This window comes from Heptranchias perlo, chromosome 8, assembly GCF_035084215.1.
Source record: "Heptranchias perlo isolate sHepPer1 chromosome 8, sHepPer1.hap1, whole genome shotgun sequence".
NCBI lineage: Eukaryota > Metazoa > Chordata > Chondrichthyes > Hexanchiformes > Hexanchidae > Heptranchias > Heptranchias perlo.
The window spans coordinates 16,489,019-16,508,330 of record NC_090332.1 but is presented as its reverse complement, the minus strand read 5'-3'; the positions used below and the strand labels follow the sequence as shown (position 1 = coordinate 16,508,330).

Here is a 19,312-nt window from a genome sequence, read left to right as displayed (position 1 = left end):
GTGATGGTATAATACTGCAGCTGCTGGTTGATGGCCCAAAGCCTCGAGGATTTATCAGCTGAGGAAGAGGGCAGCATTTGGTGACAAGCAGGTTTCCTTGATCTTGTTTGACCTGAAGCCGAGACTTCATGAGCTTCAAAGTCAATGTTGAGGACTCGCAGGGCCACTTCCACCTGTGTGTCACTCCACTCCCACCTCTGGTGGGTCTATCCAGCCTGTGGGACAGGACGTACCTATAGATGCTCATGGAGGAATCTTGGATGTTGGCTGATAGATATGATTGTCGTTATGACTATGTTAAGCTATTGCTCAACTAGTCGATGGGACAGCTCTGCCAACTTGAGCAACAGCCCCCTAGATGTTGAAGAGGGGGGCTTTTCAGGGTTGAGTGGTCTGAGATTGCAGTGATATCACAAGATGCCAGAGTCATTACTGATAGGTGGTCCTTAAATTTATTAAGTTTTATAGTATAGTTTCATAGCACCGATAAAATAAATAAGCTAAATTCTGGAAAAAAGGCATTAACATTTCTATCCTTAACTATTCAAACCATGCGTTGGTATAAAATTATAATGCAAGCTGTGCTGCAATGGTCTTAAGATCACCTCAACCATAAAGGGCAGGGAGCCGGGGGTGGGGTTCAGGAAAGGGTAAATTTATAAATCTTGAGAAAGTCAAGGCCATAGAGCAGTGTAGCAATTTGGTAAAGATAAGCAGAGTGGGTCAGGAAGGGACAGAGTTTAACAGTAATAGTGCACCAGTGAATAAGGTCAAAACGGGGAAAAGTAGTAAAAAGTTTAAAATTAAAGGCGCTTTATCTGAATGCACGAAGCATTTGTAAGATAGACGAATTAAATGGCACAGAGATAAATGGGTTTGATTTAGTAGCAGTTACTAAAACGTGGTTGCAAGGTGACCAAGGTTGGGAACTAGATATTCCAGGGTACTTGATTTCTCAAAAAGACAGGCAAAATAGAAAAGGAGGGGGACTAACCCTGATAATAAAAGGATGACAAAGACGGTAGTGAGAAAGGATCTTAGCTCGGAAGATCAGGAAATAGAATCAGTATGGGTGGAGATCAGGAATGACAAGCGGCAGAAAACACTGGTGGAGGAGTTGATTGTCCAACAGTATAACTACTGTTAGGGGGCCTAAGTATTAATCAAGAAGCAAGAGGAGCTTGTAATACAGATAATGCAATAATCATGGGGGACTTGAATCTTCATATGGACTGGGCAAATTAAATTGGCAAAAGTAGTTTGGAGGACCAGTTCACGGAATGCATTTGAGACAGTTTCTTGGACCAATACATTGTGGAACCAACCAGGGTACAGGCTATTTTAGACCTTGTCTTGTGTAATGAGACTGGGTTAATTAGTAATCTCATAGTAAAGGATCCTCTGGGGAGAAGTGATCATAATATGATGAATTTCACATTGAGCTCGAGAGTGACGTACTTAAGTCTGAAACTAGCGTCTTCACCTTAAACAAAGCTAATTATATAGGTATGAGGGGTGAGTTGGCTAAGGTTGATTGGGAATTTAGATTAAAACATATATGATGGTAGATAAACAATGGCAAATGTTTAAAGAAATAATTCATAATTCTCAAGGAGTATAAATTCCCTTGAGGAATAAAAACTCCATGGGAAATATGATCCATTTGTAGCTAACTAATGAAGTTAAGGATAGTATTAGATTAGAAGAGGCTTATAATGTTGCCAAGAAGAGTAGTAAGCCTGAGGATTAGGTGTGTTTTAGAAACCTGCAAAGGATGACCAAAAAATTGATAAACAGGGAGAAAAATAGAATGTGTAAACTAGCAAGAAATAAAGAAATAGATTGTAAGAGCTTCTACAATATGTAAAAAGGAGAGTAGTGAAAGTAAACGTGGGTCCCTTCGAGGCTGAGACAGGAGAAATTATAATGGGGAATAAGAAAATGGCAGACGTTAAACAAATATTTTCTATCTATCTTCACAGTAGAAGACACAAAAAGCATACCAGAAATAGTGGGGAACCAAGGGTCTAATGAGAGTGAGGAACTTGAAGTAATTATTAGTAAAGAAAAAAAGGTACTGAAGAAATTATTGGGACTAAAAGCCAACAAGTCTCCTGGACCTGATGGCTTACATCCTAGGGTTCTAAAAGAGGTGGTGGCAGAGATAGTGGATGCATTGGTTACGATCTTCCAAAATTCCCTAGATTCTAGAACAGTCCCAGTGGATTGGAAGGTAGCAAATGTAACCCCGCAATTCAAGAAAGGAGGGAGAGAGAAAACAGGGAGCGACAGGCCAGTTAGCCTGACATCAGTAGTCGAGAAAATGCTGGAATCTATTATTACGGACATGGTAACGGGGCACTTAGAAAATCATAATATGATTAGGCTGAGTCAACCTGGTTGCATGAAAGGGAATTAATGTTGAACAAATCCATTAGAGCTTTTTGAGGATGCAACAGGCAGGGTAGATAAAGGGAAACCAGTAGATGTAGTATATTTGGATTTTCAAAAGGCATTTGATAAGGTGCCACACAAAAGGTTGTTACACAAGATAAGGGCTCATGGGGTTGGGGGTAATATATTAGCATGGATTGAGAATTGGTTGACAGACAGGAAACAGATAGTAGGAATAAACGGGTCATTTTCAGGTTGGCAGGCTGTAACTAGTGGGGTGCCACAAGGATCAGTGCTTGGGCCTCAACTATTTACAATCTATGTTAATGACTTGGATAAAGGGACCAAGTGCAATGTATCCAAATTTGTTTACGATACAATGCTAGGTGGGAAAGTAAGCTGCGAGGACACAGAACCTGTAGATATCCCTTTGCAGACTAAGTTAGTGGGCAAGACGGCGGCAGATGGAGTATAATGTGGAGAAATGTGAGGTTATTCACTTTGGTAGGAAGAATAGAAAAACAGAATATTTTTTAAATGGTGAGAAACTATTAAATGTTGGTGTTCAGAGATTTGGTTGTCCTTGCACATGAAACACAAAGTTAGCCAGCAGGTAAAACAAGCAATCAGGAAGGTAAATGGTATGTTAGCCTTTATTGTAAGGGGGTTGGAGTACAAGAGCAAGGAAGTCTTGCTGCAATTATGCAGGGCTTTGGTGAGACCACACCTGGAGTACTGCGTACAGTTTTTGTCTCTTTACTGAAGGAAGCATATACTTGAACTCATTGAAACATAAGATTGAGAGCACTTGACAGGGTAGATGCTGAGAGGTTGTTTCCCCTGGCTGGAGAGTCTAGAACTAGGGGGCACAGTCTCAGGATAAGGAGTCAGCAATTTAGGACTGCAGGGGAGAAATTTCTTCACTCAGAGTTGGGAATCTTTGGAATTCTCGACCCCAGAGGGCTGTGGACGCTCAGTCATTGATTATATTCAAGACTGAGATCGATAGATTTTGGGACACTAAGGGAATCAAGGGATAAGGGATCAGGCAGGAATGTGGAATTGAGGTCGAAGATCAGCCATGATCGTATTGAACGGCGAAGCACGCTCAAGAGGACATATGGCCTACTCCTGCTCCTATTTCTGATGTTGAATTGTAAATCAGGTATTTAGAACATATCAACTGCTAAACTACAAGTCCAATATTAAAGTTATATTAACCAAAGAGGTAAAATTGTGACATCCCCCTCCCCCGCTTCAGTTAGTTTGTCACGACCATTATCACAATAGACATTTCCCCTAAAACATTTGAGGTCAGCAGGCATACAGATGTCCCTCTGGAGCGAAGAAACACTTTATTTTCCAGCATCTAAATGCACAAAGTTAGTGGTGAATCAATTTCTCAGTCCACATGATAAGAGTGTATAATTCACAATAAAGCATCATGCAATTCATCTTGTCTCATTACTAATCAAACCAAATATCTGCCTTAAAAACAATTCCTAGGTTGGCAACATGAACATATTAATGTGCAATTTCTCACTATTTCCACTTAATTTTTTTTTAGCGTAACATTTATTCTGTATAGCGATTGGAACAATTTCGAATAATTTTGCTGTTTTAGGAATGGCACAGGAACCATTAAAACACATCTTCACTCGATTTACAAGCTTCCCCCCCGCACCCCCCCAAACTTTTTATGTAGTTCAGTGCACAGATCATTCCCAATAGCATGCAGATATCCTGCATTCAGGCCTCTGATAAGCCGGCTGCTAGCAGGCACCAATCCTCCCGATTGGCTCGGTGGAAGCCTCCCTGGATTGTAACTGGCAAGATTATAATGCAACTTTTAAAATGCTGCAGTCTGTTAAAGATTAAACTAAATTAACGGTTTTGAGCAGTCTCAGAATTAAATTTAACATTCTGCATGCAGATGTGCAACATATTTGGCAATGAATCTGAAATGGCAGTGCTCCATCTCCAAACTACCCACTACCCTGACCCTTTCCTCCTTCAGCATGGTGACAGACTTCAGTGAAACTAACAACAGGTGGGCCATGGTCGATGATGCGGTCTCGATTGGTTGGCTACCTGCACTACATCCCTCGGCGGGGAGAAAAGTGTGAATATAATTTTGAAAAGCTCACTTCCTCTCGGTGGGCAGTTTGGACCTTCCACAGCAAAGTAACTTTTAACATAAATTATCAAAGCGCCTGGACTGTATACAGAGTGAAATCTGCTGAGACAGCCCAATCACATGTATTGCTGAGATTGATCAGAGGAAGGGATATCAGACTAACCTGCAGCAATAGGTGAGGCCTGCATTGTATCTAATTACTTGTATCTGTGACTGCTTCTGTGCATCTAACTGCATCCAGCACTCCATTGTACTTTAGCAGAAAAAAAAATGTCAGGGTTGGCAATAGACTACAGATGTAGCAGTGGCTGAGCCAACTTTAGTACAACTCACACTGCAGGGAAAGAGCCTCCACTTGGCTCCCTCACATTAGCACAGGACAGACTAGGAAGTTGCTGTATAAGGAGATTTGAGATACAACCAATGTGTTAACACAACCAACACGCTTCAGCCCCATCAAAACCAGTCTTCAAATGTTTCTCCCCTCTCCTCCGTCAAGTTTGCTCACCTGCTTCTATACACTTCAGCTTTTCTTCTGTCCAGGCTTTTGCTGGTGGCCACACAGCCTGAATTCTCCCGGGGACACGACCTTCCAGGTGGTCACGTGACTGGGTTGGCTGGCTGACCGCTGCCCATGTGTACAGCTTGTCTTGCTTTATTCAAGAACAAAAAAAAAGGCAAGCATTAACTTTCAGGAGAAGTCTGATGAGGCAAGTAGATCATCTTTCAAGTGGATTATAAAACAGATTCACAGACAGACATTGCTTCTTGCAAAACATTTTTTACTGTATTTCTGATGCAACGTAGCCACAGTTTTCAAGAGAGCATTTTATCCAAATGATACAAGATTTTTGCTTCCAACACGCTGATCTCTAAAGTGATGGTATTTTTCCAGCAGCATCCCCATAATAATGAAAGTGAGAGCTGCATTTCTGTCTTTTTGACTATACTTCCTGTGCAGTATTCAAAGTTCTCACTACAATTTTAAGTTTTACCTGGCCAAGACTGCTATCTGCAAAGGTAGGCACTGGTCTTTCATTGGTCTGCAGATCACCATTGTGGATGCTTACGACCTCATCAAGTTTTCGTTGGACGGTTTTCTTCAACCTCAGCAAAGCTAGGTCAGCATCTGCCTGCTTCATTTTACACAGAGTCTCCCTGCTACCCCATTTGGCATCCTTCCTCACTACCAGCAAGCTTGTGAAAATTTCTGGCACCTTGTCTTCTGAACCAGTAAAAAGGGAAGCGGTGTGGGACCAATTATTATTACAGTTATCAAAAAACTCATTACTTATGGGCACATCAGCAATTTCCACTCCTGCTTCGGATACCTCCTGATCACATTGATCGATTGATGCTGAGCCAAAAATACCAGCACTGCTTCCGCAGCTCAGACTGGGCGGTGGCTGGCCCATTCGGTCTCCCCTCACATTATCATCTCTTACAATTGAAGCAGTTCCTTTTCCACGACTGCCCACCATCACCTCATCTATTCCATCACAAGTGGAATCTTCGTTGTTGTTCAGTTCTGGTTCCCATACTTTTAACCACTGTGTGGAGACCAAACGATGCAACGCAGTTGCCTCTGCAGCTCCTCTACCCTCCCGCTGAAATTCAGTAGGTTTTGAAGAGGTCTTTCCTTTCTGCTCAGCTAAGCAAGAGTTTGGAACAGTTATTTCTGCTGCTTCCACTGTATTGTTCAGGTTGTCGGACAGGTCCAGGCTATCGTTTGCCGTCTCGCAAGAGGACAGTTGAGTCTGGCCGAGCATTTTATCCCATGCATCTGCTGCTGCCGCCTTATCAGGAACAGACATCCACAATTTTGTCTGGACTTGCAGAGTTTCACCACACATCCTTCGACTTTCATTATCCGAGATCAGATATTCTCCCGTTTCTTGTTTCCATAGTTCAGTGGCAACAGCAGAATAATCCTTTGAAGGTTTAAAGGATTCCTCATTAATCTTTCTATTTCTTTACGTTCAGGAGATTTTCCCCCACATCTCAATGCATCACAAGGCTCCCCAAACGATGCCTACGGCTTCTGCAGGGCTCGGAGGTGAGCTGCATACAGAGACCCAAGAGATCAACTTCCAGTGTAACTGATCCAGCATTAGACAAGGAGCAAGGTTGCACTAAATCATTAAACGATCAGGTTGCATCGACATGCCAGTCCTCTCCTGCATTCAGTTCTGAATTATCCGTATAATAAAACCAGCAGCGTCATTCACCGTAAAACCACCCACGTACAAACCACATTTGTTCTAGACACAAAATCAAGGACACTGCAGGTCATTCGAAGTCGAGTGCTTACTGGTCAAGTCAGGCAGCAGACTGGTTACAAAAAAAAAATCAATCTGCATAAACTTGATGGGGATTTAGTGCCTAGCTCAGTAATGTGGCTGGAGTGCCAACATTCTTATTTGTACATTTCACATTATAATCCAACCAGCTGAATATTCAAGACTTTTACACAAACAGCAAATCCTGCGTTATATTAGGTTAACACCATGTGCTAAGAGTCACAGCACAAACACTAGGGTATACTGCAGTACTAAGTGCCAAAGGAGAGGCCGCACTGTGCAACAAGAAAAAGAGTAAACATTATTGTAACAGACATGGAAACTTTGAAAGAACTGATTGAGAGTCACAAATCGGTCAAACTGAGTGGACCAGGATACTTTGTTTCAAGCTTCAGCTAGCCAAAGGTCAAAGTGCTTCTTGTGTTATTAGTTATTTTAATGAACCTAATTAATAAAACCAATCGATACTGAGGCCCCATCTGTGCTCTCAAGTGCAGCAACACATAGCCGGCTTGGATATGTGGGTGGAAGGGAGCTATGTGCATCCTTTATGTACCAGGGCAACATCACCAGTCACTCAAGTAACATAGTGAGCAAGGTATGTGCAATGATGCCTCTCATCAATATCCCAATGGATTTTCCTTTGAGGGGGGAGGGGAAGAATGGAAGTGGTTGTGGAGCTCTGCTCACATCCAGCCAGACATGGAGCACTACTTCCTTTCCTTCAGTACCAAACAGAATGATATAGAAAGGTTCTCAATTACAGTAAAAAAAAGTCAGGTTACAGACACACAGGCAGATATGCTGTCATTGTGAAATGAAAGCTGAACACAATGATGACTTGCATTTATATAATACCTATAATGTAATAATATGTCCCAAAGTGCCTCTCAGAGGCATTATCAAGCAAAATTTGACGCCAAGCTACATAGAGGTATTAGGACAAGTGGTCACAGAGGTAGCTTTTAAAGGAGCCCCTTAAAAAGAGAGGCGGAGATGCTTAGAGGGTGAATTCCAGAGCTTAGGGCCTAGGCAGCTGAAAGCACGGCCGCCAATGGTGGCGTGATTAAAATCGGGGATGCACAAGAGGCAAGAATTGGAGGAGTGCAGAGATCAAAGGGTTGTAGGGCTGGAAGAGGTTACAGGGATAGGGAGGGGTGAGGCCATTGAGGGATTTGAAAACAAGGATGAGAATTTAAAAACAGAGACATTGCCGGACTGGGAGCCAACATAGGTCAGCGAGCTCAGGGGTGATGATGAACAGGACTTGGTGCGAGATAGGATACGGGCAGCAGAGTTTTGGATGAACACAATTTATGGAGGGTGGAAGATGGGAGGCCAGCCAGGAGAGCATTGGAATAGTCAAGCCTAGAGGTAACCAAGGCATGGACGAGGGCTTCAGCAGATGAGATGAGGCAGGAGCAGAGACGAGCGATGTTACGGAGGTCTTGGTGATGGAGCGGATATGTGGTTGGAAACTCATCTCAGTGAAATAGTGTGCCATGGTTGCTAACGGTCTGGTTCAGTCTCAGACAGTGGCCAGGGAGAGAGATGGAGTTGGTGGCAAGGACCGAAGACAATGGTTTCGGTCGTCCCAATATTTAGTTGGAGGAAATTTTCGCTCATCCAGTACTGGATGTCGCATAAGCAGTGTTGCAAATCAGACAGTGGAAGGGCTGAGGGAGGAGGTGGTGAGGTAGAGCTGGGTGTCGTCTGTGTACATGTGGAACCTAATGTTATGTTTTTGGATGATGTTGCTGAGGAGCAAGGTGTAGATGAGAAATAGAAGGGAACCAAGGATAGTTCTTTGGGGGACTCTAGAGGTAACTGTGCAGGTGCAGGAAGAGAAGCCATTGCAGGTGATTCTCTGGCACGACTGGATAGTTAAGAAGGAAGCCAGACGAGCACAGTCCCACCCAGCTGGACGACAGAGGAGGCGCGTTGGAGGAGGATGGTGTGGTCAACCGTGTCAAAGGTTGCAGAAAGGTCAAAAAGGATGAGGAAGGATAGTTTACCAGTCACTGTCACATAGGATGTCATTTGTGACTTTGATCAGGGCTATACACCTGATTGGAGGGATTCAAACATGGAGTTGTGGGAAAGATGGGCATGGATTTGGGAGGCGACAAGTTCAAGGACTAGAGGAAAGGGAGGTTGGAGATGGGATGGTAGGTTGCAAGGACAGAGGGACCAAGAGTGGTTTTTTTGAGGCCTGGGGTGATGACGGCAGATTTAAACAGGGAGGTGGACAGTACCTGAGGAGAGAGAACAGTTAACAATATCAGCTAACATGGGGGCCAGGACGTTGGATGATTAGCAGTTTGGTGGGAATAGGGTTGAGGGAGCAGGAGGTGGGTCTCATGGTCAAGGTGAGCTCAGAGAGGGCATGAGGAGAGATAACGAGAGGAAGATGTGAGTTCAGGGATAGGGCGGGGTGAGAAACCGTAGGGCAAGTTTGGCTTGGTGGGTTAGGGTAGGGGAGGGAGGCAGCAGAATAGAGTCAGTCAGTCATAGTACAAAGTAGCCCATGACCTCCTCACACTTGTTGGAGGTGAGGGTGGAGTAGGCAGGGGACAGGGGTTTAAGAAGTCAGGGGGTATCTTTGCATTCCAGGATGATCCTGGAAAAATGAGCAGTTTTGGCAGAGGAGAGCAGGACTCAATAGTGCTTTATGTGGTCCAGCCAGATCTGGCAATGAACAGCTAAACCAGTTGTCTGCATAAACGGTCAAGTTTGGACTTTAGGGCCGTACCAGGGGGAACAACCAGGGTGAGGGAAAGGTTTTAATGGGGACAAGGGCATCTAAGGTAGAGGTGATCTTGGAAGTAGCCTCACTCACACTGAAGCCAGCCAGCCAGCAGCTGTACTACAAGGACATGAAAATTCTCAGCACGCCGGTGCTATAAGTACAGTACAGCAGCATCACTTGGTCATTGTTGCTACATTGAGATATTTTGAAATAAATACAGCTCCTGCTTTGAAAACTATCTTGCGTTGGTGACCTGATTAAATTTGCTGTTTTGAAAGTAAGTTACTAAACATGCTGAAATCCTAGTTAACTTCGCACAATGTTTTGCGATGTTGTTTACAGATTTAGAAGACCGAACCTGCATTTTTAAAAAAAAGTAATTGTTCTTGGGATATGGGCGACACAGGCAAGACTGCATTGTCTGTCTGGAGATGGTGAGTCATGCCCTTGAACCACAGCAGGCCTTGTGCTGATGATATTCATGATGATACTAGCTAGGACATTCCAGGATTTTGACCCGGCAAGGAATAAATGGTTGTACATGTCCAAGATTGACATTTACCAAAATGGACCAGGAGCCTTTCTGTCACCAAGTTTGATAGAGATTATGTTGACGTGATTCACAGCATGGGATGGTTTTAGGATTCTGACAGCAGTTCTTCAAATTAAAGTTTTGCCTCATTGGTAATTTTGCAAGCTGCCGATTGATGATAGGCCTTTCAATAAGAATGCTTCTGCAGTCATTCATTTTCTGTTATAAAGTCTGCAAAATAGATAAATCAAGTGGAAAAGCACTATTTATAGCACCTTTGAATGGAACAATTTGCTACACATGTATCACTCTCTGAACTACCTGCTCTCCCACATGCAATGGGAGTCAGACATGCAAGGTGTCAGTCCCCTACATGAATTTATGGCCTCAGTTACCCTAGTGAAGATTGGTATAGAAAAGGCCCCATTTGTAATTTGCACCACTCCATATTGTATGAATTTTAGGTTTTTTTTCTGCACAAGTATTACACAATAGTAAGGGCATAGATGCATAAACAACTTCCTGTAATATGAAGGGACAAGAGGAAGAAAGTTCAAGGGGAGATTATAATCTAAAAAGACCCATGGCCAATGCATCAGCACATCATAAATAAAAGTAAAAAAAGAATATTTCATCTGTATTTTACACTGTACTGAAGGATAAAGTTCCACAATCTCCTCTACACTGGGGAGACCAAACGCAGACTGGATGATCGCTTTGATGAACACCCCTGCTCTGTCCGCAAGTGTGACCCTGACCTGCCGGACACTTGCCATTTTAATTCCCCGTCCCACTCCTATTCTGACCTCTCTGTCCTCTGCCTCTTACACTGTTGCAATGAAGCTCAACATAAACTCAAGGAACAGCACCTCATCTTTCGTTTAGGCACTTTACAACCTTCCGGACTCAATGATTTCAATAATTTCAGATCATAACCACAGCTCCCATTTTTTTTTTCCGGACAGCAAGTGCTGGCAATGGTTCTGCTGCCGCCATTTACAGCTACTTCTGACCAATCTTATTTCTCAACCTGTCCCATTACCACCTTCCTTGCACCATCATCCGTTTTGTCATTTAATCTCAGACCTTCCCTTCCTCTGCATTCCCCGCCCCCCCACCACTTTCTCTGGCTCTAATTGCTTAAAAACTAACTCCTTAACATCTTCTAGTTCTGACAAAAGGTCTTCTACCTGAAACGTTGACTGTTTCTTTCTCCACAGATGCTGCCTGACTTGCTGAGCATATCCAGCATTTTCTGTTTTTTTATACTATACATTTAATACAGTTTGCAGCTTCATGCTCGATTCAAGCAGGCCTCACATTTTCATAGTAGTCACTCAAAAAAAGAAAAACACCCCTCAAAATCCAACACCTACCCAAACCATAGACAACTCCATCTCAGACGACTTGTATTTAAAAGTGAAAATCAGTGTGTCAGATCAGATAGGGGTTTGAGCTCATTCTCCAAGAGGACATTCCAGTGCAGTATTGAAGGAGTGCTAGATTGTCAATGGTACTGTCCTTTAGATGAAACATCAAAGCAGAGTCCTATCTGCTTGTTCTAAGATTTGAGGTTAGGATCAGATCAGCCATGATCTTATTAAATGGCGGAGCAGGCTTGAAGGGCCGATTGGCCTACTCCTGCTCCTATTTCTTATGTTCTTATGTTCTAAAAGATCCATGGCACTTTGAGTAATGTTCCCCTGGTGTCTTGACTAAGAATTGCTTATTCAATCAATACCACCAAAAACAAGCAGGTTAACCAACCAGTCATCTCTATGTGGTGCATCTTTGTATGTAAAAGGCTGCCATGTTTGCCAACACAAGTCACTATTTCAAAAGTAGTGCATTACTTGAAGCACAGATATTTCATTCCAATAAGTTGCTATATAAATACTAGCACATTATTTCTAAAGTTATAAACATGCAGTAGGAAAAGGCAAGGCAAAAATTAAACTTCAGAGCTAAGGTCTGACATGGACACCGCCACTTGCAAATTGCATGAAAATACTGTACATAAGACAAATGAAGATCAACTCACTCTACATAACAGTATCACCAAAAGTCTTCGACTGTATTCCTATTTTGATATTCAAGCAGCCGTAAACTTTAAGAGGGTTCGTTTCTTTTGAGAGCACTAGCGCGAGTACTAATTATGCAATAAAGCTTAATTTTGTTCATCATTAGAGTGAGCATTGACTCCAGTTTACTTCCAACAGCAATTTTGGGAGCATTAGCAAAAGCTGACTCATGTTAATGCTCTCGCCCTGCATCAATTAATTTTTTTGTTGTTGTGCTAAATAGCAACCAAAAGGGTTTCTCTCCAAATTCCTAAAGTTTTGCTTAATCTGTTTGGAGCCGGTATTGCAGCCACAGAACAAAGGCAGCGGCATGTACTGAAACATGTGGGGCAGTGAGCGAACAAACACATAGAACAGCAAGGAGAATGCAGAAAATGCTAAGTTGTCCTGATGTGCTGTAAACAGACCCATGTGGATATCTAGGACACATGCTACCATTTAAACCAAGGCCAGTTATGTGGTTGTAATAATGAATATCTACACTTCAGAAGGCAGAGCTTAAGACTGAAAGGACAACATTGTTAAAACGTGAACTTTGTATTGGGATTATGTACTCGGGATCAGCACGTTACTAGCAGGATTACTGACATTTACAATACTCGCTGACGTTCAGCTGATTGGCGTCAAGTTGTGAAATTTTATGTTGATTTATTTTTAATGCATATAAAGTACTAGCAACAGCCCATTTCAAGAGTGCTTTAGTCTGGATTCTCATTTATTGCACTAGCTGTGGCCCACACTTCAAAAAAAAGCTTAACTGCCTCATCCTAACTCAGTTAATTCTCTAGTGGAAAGAATTGTTCTCAGCAGTGTGAATTCTTGTATCCGGCAACAGCTAACAAACCCGTTCATTTATACAATGTTTGTATATATGCCCAAAACCACAGAAGCCCAGATTTGGGATTTGATCGACTTTATTCAATTTAAAATGGCTGCTAACAGATGCTAGATTTTACAGTCGGGCAATATGTTGATCTAGGGGTAAACTGCATTTTAGCTTACGTTGTTGGTCTGCAGATGTCACAATACAATGTGTCTGCTAACACCAAAGTGTTATACCAGCTAATATTCCAAACAGTGAGAGTTTACATTCCCATTAGAATTCCTTGAGGTCTTTCTTATGGGGTCAAACCTGACAGAAATAAGAGAATCTGTGCTATTGGCACATGTAAAGATTACCACTGTTTCTTTGACCACGATTGAGTGAGACATCTAAAAAGGAATTAAGGGTTTAAAACAAGTGGAATTGCATATTCTTCAGTAGTTAATTGGATTCCTAAAGGTTGGTTCAGACTAGCAAATACTTGAGCAGGCAGCTCATGTATTTCCAGTGAAATCCAACCCCATATAGTTTTGTTTCAAGACACTTTGAAAAGCAAGATGTATGTATTGCAAATTACTACTTGTATACTGTAAACTCCTAATATCTTCACTTCTGTTAAGTGTAAAAACTTTGATTAGTTAGCCTATACAAATCAGATTTAGCTTGTGATATTTCCAATATCCAACAAACCGGAAGACATAGTAGGAATTCCAAGTCACTAAACAAGTGACTGCAATCAGGATTAATTAATTGTTAGGAGCAGGGCACATTACCTTGAAAGCAGTAAGTGAAAAGGTAAAGATTTCAGATTCTAAAAAGGAATGTGGCCCATTTACTGCATTTGAAAGACTTGACCTGTAATTCACGGCAGGATTAAATCTGACTTTTCTTTACAATATAGGCATGCAATTTGATGTCTAAACAAAATATCTGGACAGACTTATTCACATTGAGATATTTTGAACAGAGCACAGGACTTGGCTGCAGCTTCTACCAATTAAAGGATACTTGCATGCTTCAACACTTTCCTATAAGTTATAGTACATAATAGTACCAAGTAGACAATTATCATGATTGTGTATCCAAGCTTAAGTAAAATTACCACTAACACCCCCCTATCTGTTGAGATAGATTATATAATCAGCCATCTTCAGTTTTGAAAAATGATTGACTTGTTCCAAGAGTCAGGGCACAGGCATTTTTAAAACAAAACTGGGGTTATAGCAAGAAACACCAGCAATTATTTACTACTTATTTTTTAAGAGTAAAAAGCAGAATGATTGCCATCTTTGGCTTAATTGATCAGAAAAAAAAACTATAGGCATACATACCACGACTTTTGCCAAGCCTGAACTTAAGTGCACAGCTAGCAGTTAACAAGCAGCTCAGGATCACTGACTGGCCCCTCAGTTACTTTTAATGCATTCACCCTCAAAACACAAGTAAAACTGTGTGAACTGCCAGCAGGCAAAAAAAAAGTTTAGTTATTGTGTTAAGAGTAAATTAAACCTCGAAGTAATTCATTTTCTTTATTCTTCAAAGTAATATTAGTTTATTAAAGATATAAAACAAGCTGCACAGCACAAGATTGCATATATTTCATTATACACAGCCCCTATTCTACAACTATATACTAACTGCTATCTCCAAATTACTGCCCAGTTAGTTTAATAGACTGGGTATGGTCAAGTAAATGTTCCAAGCACAAATACGGATGAATGGCCCAAAGTGGTTTTCAAAATTGGCATTAGGTGTAGATTTTCATGTAAGGACTTGCACAACACCAGGTTATAGTCCAACAGTTTTATTTTAAATCACAAGCTTTCGGAGCTTACCTCCTTCGTCAGGTGAGCGAAGGGTTCTAAAAACGCATATGCGTTTTTAGAACCCTTCGCTCACCTGACGAAGGAGGTAAGCTCCGAAAGCTTGTGATTTAAAATAAAACTGTTGGACTATAACCTGGTGTTGTGCAAGTCCTTACATCTGTCCACCCCAGTCCATCACCGACATCTCCACATCATAGAAATAGATTCAATATATGTGCCAATGTACGTAAATTCATTCAATGCCTGTCTTCCTGCAAGAAATCACAAATCGTAGTTCGACCAAACATCTATTAATACAGCATATATTTACCATTTTATTCTTAGCTCAACAGATGGGACAGTTAAAAACTATGGCCCTAAGCAACTCAGACACAAAGCATCTCCTTTTAGATTTGTAGCTTCGTTCTCACGTTCATTTTGATTCCTAATTTGCACGTGCATTTCCACAGCAGCTCGATGACAAGTCGCTTCCTACATTTGAGATGTCCCGAGTCTTTATGGTCAGTAATTGGCCAGAGGCCTACTTGGGCTTGCTATGTAAATTTTCTGTGTCTTCCCTCTCCCACACAATCCTCTCTGTTCAAAGAGAGGTATCTTACCATGGTGGAGTGCTAGCAGAGAACAGCCTTGCTTTCAACAGTTATTTGGTGAGCTAAATCATGAACTCCGATCCATCTGGAAGACAGAAATCTGTGCTTCATAACCATCTTATTGTTTTACTAGCTATACCAGCAATATCATAAAATAGCTTTCCTAGTTTTGGAGTTAAGTGATTCAATACTTAACTGACAATTTGTGGCCAATATAAACTTGCTGCCCTGTTCTAGTCACAGTAGAAGGTGAGCATATACCTAGCATCTGGAGTTTTAAGGTACATACTTTGATGCCTGGCTTGACTCCAGAGAAAAGCTAAGTGAGACTTCCTTCTGCAGGGAGTGAAACACGTTCACACTAATGCCACCATTGTAGTGTAAATTACAATGTTTGACAAAACAGAAACCTCTATGGGTTAGAATTGTGATCCATCACTAGTGGAAAAAGATTTTCTACTTCATAACGTAGAACTTCAGAAATGGAAATATTCTGACTTCAATAGCAATCTTATTCACAGGCTGAACAGTACACAGCAATCAAGAAGTTCACTAAGTCCTGTGCTAAACAAGCACTGACAAAATAATGGTTATCAACGCAAGCAGCTCACAATCTCACACATACATAGCACAAAACAATATAGACAGTACCATTAGAACCAGCGATGGCAGTAAACTCTCAGTTAGGCTGACCTTCTCAAAAACCAGTTGCAGGCTTTTACTCATTGTGCCATATTTAGTCATTCATTTGCATTAGTAAATCTCGCTTCACATGCTCCAAAAGGGTGGACCAACACTCAGAACCAAAGCTTTACTTAAATTGAAAAAGGAGTCGTGAAAATCTTTCTGGAAATGGCTGCCAACAGGAGATCTATTTTTCAACAACCTCCTTGCTCCAAAATATATTAAGAGTCAACAAGTGACTAGAGTTTATTTGTGTGGCTTTACTTCATTGACTAGGGCAACTGCTGTGCTGTCTTGCATCAAAAAGGGGAGGAGTCAGGGAAAGTGAGTGCAAATCCCTTCTTACATACGAACATATGAAATTGACAGGCAGGAAAAGGCCAGCTGGTCCATCAAGCCTTCCCCACACTCAATGGCAGGAATATGACGACTAAAACGCGTCCGTCCTTCCTTCCTCCCTCAGCAGCCACTTAATCTCCTGGGAGGGGCAAAGAAAGAGAAAAAACCCCAGTTATTTAGAAGCTTCATGACTTGGCAGGTTGAAGCTACTCCAGGCATAGCTGCTAAGACTTTCTGGCTGTTTTTGAAACCGTATACAGTGATTTCCAATGTGTCATAGACAGCCTTTGATAGGAAAGGAAGTTCTCATATTTAGTCTAGCCGTAACCTCAAAATCCTCAGTCATACATTCTCAAAGAACAGAATATCTTGTTGGATGCCCTGCATCAAATATGCCCATAGTGGACTACTAATAGCTCATACATTATCTCCAACCTCAAGCAGAGGCTTTGGCTGTAGCTACACCTGAGCTATTTATGAACATGAGCAGATTAATCCACTGTACTTGACAGAATGCTATACCGATTTTTAAAATAACTTCAGAATACAGTCATCCAGATCAGCTATCCCACCTTGTCTAGAGGTGCTGGAGCCAGAGTGTGTCCTTACTTAATGTGGAAAAGTACAAATCATCCCGTGACCAGCTATTTTTTTGGTCTCAAGACAAATAAAATCTATAAAGGAGTCTATTGCTGTAGGACAAGGCAGGGGCTTGTGATAAGGAAAAGCTGGCAACAGAAACATTACTTGTTCTAATCTAGTGTGTTTTTTTTCAAAAAGATATTGGACTCTTGGATTAAGCTGCATCATCATTGATTTCCAAGCTGCTTCCAGAGGTTTACCCTCCCTTCCTAACAGTGCTGTACTTGGTATAGTACCATGTGTACAATTTGACATCACTAGGACACACTTTTTAGGGGGGGGGGGGGGGGGGAGGGAGGGAGGGAGGAAGAAAAAGGAGGTGAAAGAGGGAGAAATTAAAGAACTTCATTGCCATATTAAAATCCAGGGCTCTGTATGTTTAAAAAGGGAAGTGAAAGATATCTCTGATTGTGCATAATGATGCCAACAAAAGGAAGATTAGGAATCACTCAAGTCAATAGAGTCTTGTTATTTGCCTTAGCACCTGTATATCAATGATGTGGAGATGCCGGTGATGGACTGGGGTTGACAATTGTAAACAATTTTACAACACCAAGTTATAGTCCAGCAATTTTATTTTAAATTCACAAGCTTTCGGAGGCTTCCTCCTTCGTCAGGTAAATGTTCAGGAGCTCCTTGAAGTCTACGCATTTATACATCACAGAACAATACATGGTGTTTACAGACTGCCCCTGCAACTGCCCGTTGCCAAGGCAATCACCGTGTTCAGACAGAGAGGTGTCACCTTGCAGAACCCCCGAATACACATTCAACAAAAAAACAAACAGGAAAAAAAAACAGAGAGGCAGAAACATCCGGAAGGCAGAGAAAGCCAGCAAATGACCCATTATATTAAAAATAGATAACATTTGTTCACTGGTGGGGTAACGTGTAGCGTGACATGAACATCAAGGCTGACATTTTCCAATTGTAATGCCAACACTCACCCATTTAAAGTGAATGTATTCCCCAGGGTAACCCAATCAGAAGGTCAAGGTGCAAGCTTCCATTGATATTCTGATCTGATTGCCACAACATAAGCTAGGACCAGAAACAGAAAATGCTGAAAACACTTAGGTTAGTTAGCACCTGTGGAGAGAAGAGACAAGACATTTTGGGTATGGACCCTTCATCAGAATGGGAACATATTACAGATGAACAGCATTTAAAAAAAACGGGAAAGAAAAAAAAAACCACACACAGGAAACCTGTAAAGTGTTTTCAAGTAGAGAACAGGAGATAGTAAAATGGCAGATGATATTAGCCTGAGAATATCAATTCTCTCCACAGATTCTGACCTACCTGCTGAGTATTTCCAGTATTTTTCAGTTTTTGTTTGATTTCCAGCATCCTCAGCATTTTGCCTTTTGTTGCAAGTTAGGACCAGTTTAGTGACTAGGATAAAAATATCTAGAGTTATAGCTGACCCCAATTGTCCTGCCTGATTTTAGTTACTGAAAGTGCAAAGCAAGGGGTGGAGGGGTGGTATTGATGACACAGAGTTAAGATAACATTTAGTAGTAATGGTCAATCTACACATAATTAAAGTGTTAGTGAAACCCAATTTTATTCATTATCCTTGCTCACATACTAAAAAAGGAACTTAATTTTCTTAAAATGGATTATAATATAAAAAGTGCCTTTGCTGTGCTTCATTGTCTCAAAAGAATTTAGTTACTGTGGCCTAGTTCTGAAATGTGTACGAGTGCTACATGGAGTTTGTCACCAGCTGTCCAGCCTGGCAGCAGTGAATATAAGCGCCACGTAAACAATGGTCTCTGTTTCTGCTGTAGACTTCAGTCAACCTTATAGTGCTCCATAAGTAGGGAAGCAAGGGTAATGAATAAAATTAGGTTTCAGTAACACTTGCATGATTTGTAGATTGCCAATTGCTATTACCTCAAATCCATCAATACTCACCCCTCCCTCCCCCATTACGATAAGTCCACAATTACCTCATGTAAGAACACGGTTTGAAACAAGCATAGACGATACCGGCTCGCATAGCACCATGCATCTTAGCAAAAGGGCGAATGTAAAAGGAGGGCGGAGTTCAGCATCTCTGAGAAAGATAACTTACAGAAACCCAAGAGGTCAGTGAAAGAATGCTGAGGCATTAGAATGGCGAAAAACAACCAAGTCACGAGACAGTTCGTATAGGCAGTTGCTAAAGAAACCACATACTAAGACCTGATAACAGTGAAAAGCTACAGAA

At 41.6% G+C, this 19,312-nt stretch overlaps 1 protein-coding gene across 1 annotated transcript in view; it reads right to left on the bottom strand.

The window, feature by feature from the left end:
* The window catches only part of LOC137324303 (formin-2-like), a 315,087-nt gene that overhangs the window by 262,451 nt on the left and 33,324 nt on the right, over positions 1–19,312 (bottom strand). The window contains exon 6 of the mRNA XM_067988446.1: positions 5,040–5,184. Within this exon, the coding sequence (XP_067844547.1) occupies positions 5,040–5,184 (145 nt within the window). The remainder of the gene's footprint in view (positions 1–5,039; positions 5,185–19,312) is intronic.